Source organism: Anoplophora glabripennis, unplaced genomic scaffold (assembly GCF_000390285.2).
Source record: "Anoplophora glabripennis isolate ALB-LARVAE unplaced genomic scaffold, Agla_2.0 scaffold234, whole genome shotgun sequence".
NCBI classification, from domain to species: domain Eukaryota; kingdom Metazoa; phylum Arthropoda; class Insecta; order Coleoptera; family Cerambycidae; genus Anoplophora; species Anoplophora glabripennis.
This window is the reverse complement of record NW_019418014.1, coordinates 576,515-587,462: the sequence shown is the minus strand read 5'-3', so window position 1 is coordinate 587,462 and position 10,948 is coordinate 576,515. Positions and strand designations below refer to the sequence as shown.

Below are 10,948 nucleotides of genomic sequence, written 5' to 3'. Positions count from 1 at the left end.
GACACATCTTTTTGAAACTGATTTTGAGGCTTTTCTCACAGAAAGCCTATCAATATTGTCAACAGCTTCCTGAACGAATATAACACTCAATAATATCACGCTTTTCCTCCTCTATCAAATAATGTTACAGTAACTAAAAGCGTTGTCAGTAAACATTTCGATTATTTTCACAGCCATCTACGTCAACGAGCAATTGAAAATTTAAAAACGGCTGCAGTTCTTCCATTTTTCAAAATAACAATACCAAATATTATATCGTTGGAAAGCATAAAAAAGCAATTTTTTCTAGCTCATATGGTTTACATTTAAAAAAATTGAAGTTTGTTATAACCTGGAAACGAAAGTGTACACAAACAATTTGAACACACTATCGTATTAACACTGCAAAAACCTGAAACTTTGTAATTTAAATTTTTTTGTAAAATAAATAGCAACGGAGCTACACGCATCTGAAGGAATTGGCCATATTCGGATTTTTTCAAATATCTAGTCAGCCATGACTTTTTCAAAAAATAAAAGTAACATTTAATAAGCACCATAAAACTCAACATCTTTCCTCATTTAAGCTTTTTTGTATCTCTGCTACTTTGCCAGATCCCTACACTAAACATCGAAAAAACTTACCCTGTATATTTCAGTTCAATCAAATAAAGTACAGAGATGTTATATAGAAAAGAAACACTACATTGCAGCAATAATGTTTATATTGACTTAATTTTACACCTAGCAACAACAGTATAATTAATGACTTATAAGTGTAAAAAAATTAAGGAAGAGAGTATAAAAATTTATGAAATAAGGTTTTGTTTTATAACTATAATTTTTAATGTTTACCATTACAAAATTATTTGGCTTCATGTAGGTACATATATGCAGGCTTTCCATAATCATTGAAAAATTATTACAAAGTGGTATTAGTTTAAAAAATAAATAAGACTATTTTTTGTCTTTCGGGATAAAAATATCAGATTCTTTTTAGATTCTTGACGTTATAATTTATTTTATTAATTTTATACTTCCGATATCCCTGAACTGCTTGTGCTGTGACACGTTATTAAGGTGACCAAAATTTAGAAAGAAGAATACAAGAATTTCAATTAAGTATATCATTTTTCGGATTTAATTGAAACCACATGAAAATAAGAACCGTCATCATTTTTTTTAAATATTGAAGTTACTATTTTTCGCCACTTCTTCATTTTCTTCCAAAAGAGATTATTAACTACTTATGTTATTTTTTAATGCATAAAGATATATTTTAATGAACTTTTTTACCTTATAAGGCAATAATTACTTAAGGCATATTTTAAAACAATATTTTCTATTCAAGAGCTTTGTAACTATAATTTTAAAATCTTAATTAGATTTGATTTATTTATAACTTGTTAAATCATGAAAATTATAAATGAATATAAACTTATAAAAAGAAATAAAGCATATCATTATAACTTCTAAAAAATTTGTAGGTACATAAATAAAACTTCGAAAGACTAAATTTCCCAGGAGGACTGAGAAGGGCGCTGATGTCCAAAGCAGGACATAGGAGGAGACTTAGCTCTAAGGACAAACCGCATGAAACAAGGAGAATACCCTGCAAACGACGTCTTAGTATTATTGTGTTTGTAAATAAGTGCGAAATATTTTAGGGGGCTGTTGCCGAAGATATTTTGTGAAAAGAAGTTCATATAAACGTGGGTCGAAATATGCTTCGTTTCCGAGATACATAGTGTTTAAATTTGAATTTTTTATTTATTTTTATTAATTATTTCAGAGCTTTAAAGATATTGCTTCGAAATTTGAAAAACGCTTTGGAGGGATAAATGTGCCTTTTTTTGGTAATAAGGTAATAAAATAATAATAAATAAGGTAATAAAAATAAATAAATAATTAAAATTTAAATACTCTCTATCTCGGAAACAAAGCACATTTCGACTTACGTTTATATGAACTTTTTTCACAAAATAACTTATTTACAAACACCCTGTATATATCAATAGAAATATTTATATAAAGCACTGACCCTCCATTGTTAAATATATTATTCACAAAATAATTGGGTATTTTAATGAATAAAACAATCTTTTAAGAAATATGTTTTAAATTACTTTTAAGGAAACTTAAACTAAATGTAAACCTTTTTGTTCATTTTAATTGAAAATATAACAAATTATTTTTTTTTAGTTTCCACATGTCAACACAAATTTTTATTCAAACTTGTCGCTGCCACATAGAACATTTGTCAAATGTTATTATTTAAATTTATTTTCAAATTAAGCCAATTGATCAACTGATTTATGCAAATTTAGATATTTTAGTATTTTAATAACAAAAATCAAACTCGATACTTTAATTTTATGAGGGTTATGAAAGAAAAAAACATCACTGCATCGACTACGCTCTTAGAAAATAATTACTTTTGCACATATGAATAGAAAAAAGAATAATTATGTTGTCAACTATCAATTTACGATTGCATTTATTAAGAATTATTCCTCAATTATATGAATATTTAATGCTGTAATTATTTACCATTTCATTTATACAAACTGAATTATATTGAAATTCTATTAATTAATGATAAAAAATAAATTTTTATGTTTGATTAGTTTTTAATTGCAAGGTTTTTGTCAGTAAAATATTATTTTTCAATAAAAAAATATATTTAATGTTTAATAACCAGAACCAACTGGAATATAAAATGGTAATATTTATACAAATACATTTAAACTTCTACTATTGAAATTTGAGTAACTTAGCTTATTCTACATATTGCATGCAAAATTTTATAGTTGTGGTATGGCTAAATACACTTCCATAAAACACAGATATGTACGATTTATGTATTTCAATCTACACCAAGAAAACTCTTTGTAACATTTGGACATTCTCAAACAGTGTTACTGCATTATATTTTTTAGGCACCTACATATCTATACCAAAATAAACTTGCAGAAAATGGTACTATTAAATTGTCCATTACTTGTAGTTTCGATTTCTTTTTTTTCTATTTTTTGATTAGTAAAACCTTTCAGGGAGTTAAAATTTCACATTATTGCTATCGAAAACAGACCTTACAGTTATTGACATGTTCTCTACTTCTTTTGATTATTTTTGTGTTTTTAACTAACTTTACCATTCACAGTGCCAAAACCAATACTATTTAATAAAATTTATTGACAATTGGATAAAAAAATGCTAAACATGAAAGACGTAACTACAACTAGAATTATATTAATTAATTATAGAGGGTGTTTTCAAAAGAAATAGCACAAATGGTACCGGTGAATCTACAGCTAGAAAGAACACGTTTTCCATAAAAATGACCTTGATAAAATGTTCACCCCATAGGAGATAGTCTCTCAGTTTCCAAAAAATATGAAATAGCGCCTGCTATTTAAAAACCAAAAAGGGTTTCAGATTTCAGAGAAAGGTAGTCAGATTTTACACAAATTTTCTTACAATGCATATTCAACTTATCAACAATTTTTTGAAAACTTCTGTCCTTTGGAGGGGGGTGAAATAAGCATCCCCAAGTTAATTTTTGCTACAACTTCTTTGTTTGACTAAAACTATGTATCAGATAATATTTTAAAACTATTACCTCTTACATTTTTACTTTAATACTAATCATTTATTAACAAAAATATTAAATTCAGTATCATTCTCGTTACAACTCGCACAATTCAACTAAGAAATATTTAAGTAGGTGGCTTTCATGGTAATTTCTGTCATTAGATCTTTTGTGATTTTTGCGAGCGCTTTCTTCGATTTGCTAATCAATAATTTTATTATTTTTAATAACTTAGGAAGAATTATGACGTTGATTGAAATATTCTCTACTTCAGTCAACGATTATGGTAAATTATTTTAATAATGTTGACATGTTGATATGCTACATGTAATTTTTGAATGTCAGAAAAACTGTGCCGCAGCAAGAAGAACCATGCAAATCTACTAACAGAAATTAGTATGACAGCCGCCTGCTTAAAATTTCGTAGTTGCAATTGTGCGATTTATAATGCGAATGATAATGAATTTTTCTGTTAATAAATGGTTAGTTTTAAAGCAAAAAATGTGATAGAGGTAAAAGTTTTAAAACAAACCAGACTATCTGATACGTATTTGTCAATTTTGTCAAACAAAATAACAAAAGTTGTTGAGGGGAGGCTCCTCCAAGGGTCAGAAATTTTCAAAAACCTATTGAGTAATTGGGTATGCATTAGTAGAAAATTTGTGTAAAATTTGACTATTATACCTTTTTTGGTTTTCAAATTCAGTTATTCCAATTTTTTTTGGAAACGAGGGGCTGAATCTCCCAAGTGGTGAACATTTTACTAAGGTCATTTTTTTATGCAAAACATTTTCTTTTTGGCCATAGATTCACCTGCACCATTTGTGCAAATTCTTTTGAAAACACCCTGTATGTACTTACAGCATCTTCCAATAGCTATATCTACATTAAGATTTACATCAAATGAAAATTTTTTACCTTTTTTTTTTCAATTTTCATTACTTCATATGGAAAGTAATGAAAGTTTATTTGAAACTAAATCTTTAATACAATACATATATTATATTAGTGCAACAAAAAGGTTTGATTATTCTACTATAAGCCCAACATAAGTTTTTTATTAAATCTACAATATTTTGGAGATTATTAGCTGATGAGCAAGCAAGCAATCGTCTTTCTCTTCTACAGAGTCTTCCTAAATGATTACAAGCCACGTGATCAGAAACTTTGGGACGGTAATTTTATTTCCTTCATGTTGTCAATTAAATTTTGGTAAAATTAAAACAGTAAGTTCAAGATTACATTAAAACACGACATTCTGTTTCTGATTGGTGTAATTTTTCATTCTATTCAACTAATTAGCACTCGCATTATCTCGAGCGTTATTTTTGTTCCTTCCATTTCATAGAACAATGGAAAAAAATAAGGTCATGAGGACAGTTATTTTCATGTGACCGCCATGCATATTTTTTTGTATTTGGTTGTTGAGGAATTTTTACTTATAAATTGCAAATTTTAGAATTATACTTACTAGAAGAATATAATCAGTAATGGATGGATAAGCACAGGTATAAATTAAACACACATTAATTGTTATACTTCCCTTTATATTCTTATTTTACTAATACTTGATATTAAATCACTGATCAGTGTATAGATCATAACGTACAGAGCAAACGGATTTTGTTTTACTTGGCTTTTAAAAGCCTTAAACATTGAATGAAATAAAATTTATAGTTACTACAATTTTATTATGAAAACAATTTTACAATAGATATGCAAGAATTGCAAATTATTACTTAATTTATTAGATGAAAACAATATTAGTAATTTATTTAAAAAATATATAAAAATATGTACATCATATAAACAAAGATAAGTAAATCGAATTTTGTACTTAATTACATATTTTACGTTGCTGAATATGCTGAGGAATTAATAGCGATATGAACTTAAACGACATTGTACCAATGATGACCTAAAAATTAAAATCACTAATTTAAAAACATTAGTCAAACTTATTCTACAGAATTTAGGTTTTTAACATTAAATCTTTTAATATCATTTAGAAATAATATATTAGAGTACAATTTTTCAAAGAATTAAGAAAACTAATTGTGAGCCCCGCTATTAAATAATGAATTGGAAAATCCAAGAATGTGGGCCTCTTCTCTTTTATTGAGACATAATGGCAGTAAAGATTACTAAACATTAACTTGATGATATTTAAAAAATGAAGCATAGGTGATTTCTAAATAAAGAATCGTTAGTAGGCACTCAAATTTTTTTAGCCACATCTCTATTATTACATTTCTGCTTATACAACTTTATGTCACTGTAATGCTGAGAAAGACTATTAGAAGTATGTAAAAATTTCCCAAAACTTATATAAGAAATTAGAATAGGTTACAGGGGTAAAATTTTACATAAATATCTCTCAACATATACAAGTTTCAATGTGCTTATTACATTACTCACTTATGTCAACACTGCCGAAAAACAAAATAAATTTTTCGCACATTTTCTGAGTTGCCCCATTTATTCCTAGAATAACAAATCAGACCTTCTGATAAGTCAGTTAACCAGCAGCTAAACGGAAAGAAGGCAAGCATTCATATTATTCAGATTGGCTGAAGGTAAAACAAGGGGAATAAAGTAAAAATGTACTGTGGAGTAAAATGCAATAGAAGATTCCTTGGTTTAGTGACAATCACACCTATGGCGGCAATGGAAACATATTGTACTTGATTTCTCTTCACTTCATAATGAGAAATGTTAGGAAAGCATGTTTTATTCATGTAGACCTGAGAAAATATAACACTAGATTCGATATTCCAATTCGATTTTTTCTGTGAATCGATAAATCGATTCAAAAATAAAATCAATTTGAACTGATATTCGTTTTTTGCCCAGGCCTAATTAAGACCTCAGAGGATCTGAATAGAATTGGACTGAATGATGGATTTTAGGATGCAGTTTCTGCAATAAGGCAACAAAAAAAAATGAAAAAATTCAGGACAATGTAGCATTCAATCAATGGCCAAACTGTACAAATTACAATTCATCTAGAATGGCTCGAAACTTCAATGACCTTTCAGACAAATAATCGGTATATTTTAAATATATTTGATAATTTCAAGTTTTCACATACTTACAGACAATAACATTTTTTCAAAAAGAAAAATGAAAAACAAAATTTTTATAAACATTATATCAAAATGCTTCATTATCGACATAACAAATGTCAACTCATTAAAATTATTATACAAAAAATCATAAATAATGGTGTGTTCAGATGATCAGGTAAAATATGAGAACCAATTAATTAATCCAAATTAACTCCAAATATTTACATGGAACTCATGTTGAAAATCATGTGGACAAATAGCAAGTGGATTTTTGTGGGACCAAATGAGTAAAGGGGTTCTGGTAAAGGTTGCCACGTCTGTCCACAAAATTTTGTTGGTCAAAATTGGCCATAATTTCCAGTCTACTAACAGTTTGTGGCAAAATGCTAACCTTCTTTGTGAGAAATCTTAAACGGGTTGGAAACGATTTGACTTTATTAAATATAAATGCTGGGTACGCCAAATAGTTGAAGTGAAACCTGCAGTTGTGCGGCTATCCATGTACTCAACCTTGGTACACATCTAATTTTTGCTAAATTAGATTATCTCTTCTGCATACTGTGTTGCTTAATCCTATTTTATTCACAGGCTTTAGATAATCTAAACTCTGTAAAGTTTCTATAAATGTTTATGAATACCCTAATATTAGGAATTCTTATGTCTCAATATTGCCTTTGACATTCACGGACCTTATATGAATCTTTCAATATATATTTATATAGGCTTTTTCTTTTTTTTTTTTGATAGAATATGCTGTTAATGTTTGTGCATCCCTACATATACAATGAAGACTATCCATTTTAATAATGATCCAATACTACTAATTCACTAAAATGAGTATTTAAATAGCCTATACCTATACTATTGTATTCCAACCTAAATATGTCTTAAGACGGATAAATTTATGCATATGCATATACAAGACAAGGATAAACAATGTGTCTTTCAATAGGAAAAATGTTGATTACTTTATTGCATATTATGCAATAAAACAAACAAATTTTAAATAAAAAACAACTACAAATAAAATTTATGAAAGGGTTTATAATTATTACTGCTGATTTTAAAATGTGAACTATATCTACAAATATCATAACACACCATACTTCCCAATTTCTGAGAAGAATACCTACTTTATGCTGCAAATAAGTATGTTAAAATGAAAATATATTCAAATAAAATAGCAACATGTTTATTGTAAAGTAAAAATGTAAAAATGTTGTAAAGTAAAAAACTAAAAAAGCATCAAATTCTCAATTTCAATGTTAAAACATTATTTTTTTTTATAAATGTAAAAATAGTATATTGTGCAATAAGTGCTATAAGTTGTCTATTGCCCACAAGAGCGGAGTTGAGCTCATCCGTTTAAGTGGGCACAAATTGCACATACTATTTTTTATTACGAATGCAATAAAATCCTTGGAGTCCAGGGGTGAAGCCCCGGTGGGGTCCACATACTTTTATTCAGTTTAAGTTGACATAAATAACTGTCATTTAAATGTCACTTTTTAAAATAGCATATTGTGCAAAAAATGCGGTAAGTTGTCTATTGCCCACGAGAGCGGAGTTGAACACACGAACGAAGTGAGTGCGCTCATCTGCTCAAGTGGGCAATAGACAACCGCACGAATTGCACATACTATTTTTTATTATGACTGTAATGAAAACTTAAAGTCCAGGAGCGAAGCTCCGGTGGGGTCCACATATTTTTATTCAATTTGTTGACATACATAACTGTCATTTAAATTTTGGCCGTTTTATTGGCAATTCGCGTGCGACAAGTAAGATTTACCGCACGCAAATAAATAGAGTGGGCAAACAGCTAGTTATCGACCTAAAAAACATGCGAAAAGATAGGACTTATTCGTCATGAGTAATAAAAATAATATTTTCGAGTGTGTAGGTATTTAAATTTTGCGTGTTTTATAGGCAATTCGTGTGCGACAAAATTACCGCACGCAAATAAATAGAGTGGGCAAACAGCTAGTTATCGACCTAAAAAACATGCGAAAAGATAGGACTTATTCGTCACAAGTAATAAAAATAATATTTTCGAGTGTGTAGGTATTTAAATTTTGCGTGTTTTATAGGCAATTCGTGTGCGACAAAATTACCGCACGCAAATAAATAGAGTGGGCAAACAGCTAGTTATCGACCTAAAAAACATGCGAAAAGATAGGACTTATTCGTCACAAGTAATAAAAATAATATTTTCGAGTGTGTAGGTATTTAAATTTTGCGTGTTTTATAGGCAATTCGTGTGCGACAAAATTACCGCACGCAAATAAATAGAGTGGGCAAACAGCTAGTTATCGACCTAAAAAACATGCGAAAAGATAGGACTTATTCGTCACAAGTAATAAAAATAATATTTTCGAGTGTGTAGGTATTTAAATTTTGCGTGTTTTATAGGCAATTCGCGTACGACAAAATTACCGCACGAAAATAAATAGAGTGGGCAAACAGCTAGTTACCGACCTAAAAAATATGCGAAAAAATAGAAGTAATAAAAAAAATAATAAAACATTTCTTGCATCTTTACCTGATTTTCAAATACTTCCATAGATAGTATTACACCTCCTGGACCTTGTATGCTGGATATAAATGTATTATCTTTAATGTCATAAACATAAATATTACCATTATGACAACTAGCAAATAATAAGTTTCTATCGATTTTCATACAGCCAATCCCTTTGGAGTCAGTTGCTTTATACCTATGAATTAATTTTCCATCCTACAAATGAACATGAAAGTGAGCATTTTCAATTATTTACGAACCAAATGAAAATTTTAGATAGCTATTTATATTTCAAATGAATGCAACTTTAAAGAGATTCTAAGGTAAACTGAACGTACAGGTGTTTTAAATTGGGCGCGATAACATTGCTATTTCGAAAACTATCAGAGAAAAAGATAGTTCAGTTAAGACAAAGTTATATACTTTTTATTTCTCTCTGTGAACAACTGCATGCAAAATTACGTAACTTCACCCTAATTTAACAATCTCTACTCGTCTCTAATAGTTTCTGAATTAACAATAATATTGTACATAGTTTGATGACTGTCTATTGCTAGCTTTTTAATCTTTATTTAAAAATTAAATTTACTTATATAAAATATTAATTTCCTCCTTTACATCTGATCAGGTGAAAATACTTCACTGATGGTTGAGAATAATTACTACATTATTATTCTAAATTTACTTACATGAAAAGAATATACTAAGATGTCATGATTAGTAGTTCCACAATAAAGCAAACTTTTATTCAAAATTAAAGAATAAACAGTAGGAGATATAACATCTTCCATAGTTCTCATATACAATCCAGTCATAGCATCTCTTATACACACAGGAGAATTACGAGATCCTATCAGAAGTACTCTGCGTGCACCTTCTTGTGTTGCTTTCAGGACAAGAATGCTGTTATGAGAGTATTTATCTCCAAATTCGACAACTTTCTTCTGCACAAAGAATCCAATCAATAAATTGTTTCAAGTAATTCAACTAAACTTAACCCACGATAGATTAAAAAGAAAAGAAATATGGGTATAATCGAGTTAATCATACACCCCAAAATGGGGTCATAATTGTTTAAGTAGGCCATTGTAAATGTACAGGGTGGGCAAATAAGCGAGGTAAGCGGCTGTATCTCAGAAACTAATGATCGTAGAGAGCTACGGTAAAAAATTTTATAGGTAAAGTGGGCAAGGGAAAATGCTGGAAATTATTTTCAAGTTTCCAAGATGGCCGCCAGTGGGCGTTTCCACCATCTTGAATTACATAAAGTTACGTTTCTCGCGATTTTCCCCAATGAATGTAACAAAAAAGTATTTGCGTTTTAATGTTAACTTAAAGTCGAATATTTTTTGTAAAAACAATTTTTCTCTATCTTTCGAAATAAAGTGGTGGGGGGTATTTGAATGTTGTTTTAAATAAATGCCTGTAACTTCGAAACGGCTTAATGGATTTGGATAAATTTGGTATCATTGAAAAGAGCATTTCTTGGGCTTTTAGGTTTCTCGTAATCATGACAGTTGCGACCTACACGGCCGCCGATAGAGGGCGTTATTCGATATTATAACCAAAATATTGGATTTTCTCAAAAAATTTAAATGCGATGATATGACTTTTTTTAGACTAGAAAATAGACAAATGACCAACCAATAAGCCTGCGCAAACCGCATCTTAATATCTTTTTCCTAACTCAAATTATTAAAAAAAAATACTAAACCAGGAAAATTCATATATCCCCATTTAAAAATGCATCGGTTGCTTTCGATAAGAAGGCAAGTAGTAGGCCATGGA

At 29.1% G+C, this 10,948-nt stretch overlaps 1 protein-coding gene across 1 annotated transcript in view; it reads right to left on the bottom strand.

Annotated features, from left to right (window-relative positions):
- Positions 1-5,332: 5,332 nt before the first annotated feature.
- The window catches only part of LOC108909320 (putative uncharacterized protein DDB_G0282133), a 35,334-nt gene continuing 29,718 nt past the window's right edge, over positions 5,333-10,948 (bottom strand). Inside the window, exon 7 of the mRNA XM_018713633.1 lies at positions 5,333-5,489. Coding sequence (XP_018569149.1) covers positions 5,409-5,489 — 81 coding nt within the window. The 3' untranslated portion in view covers positions 5,333-5,408. The remainder of the gene's footprint in view (positions 5,490-10,948) is intronic.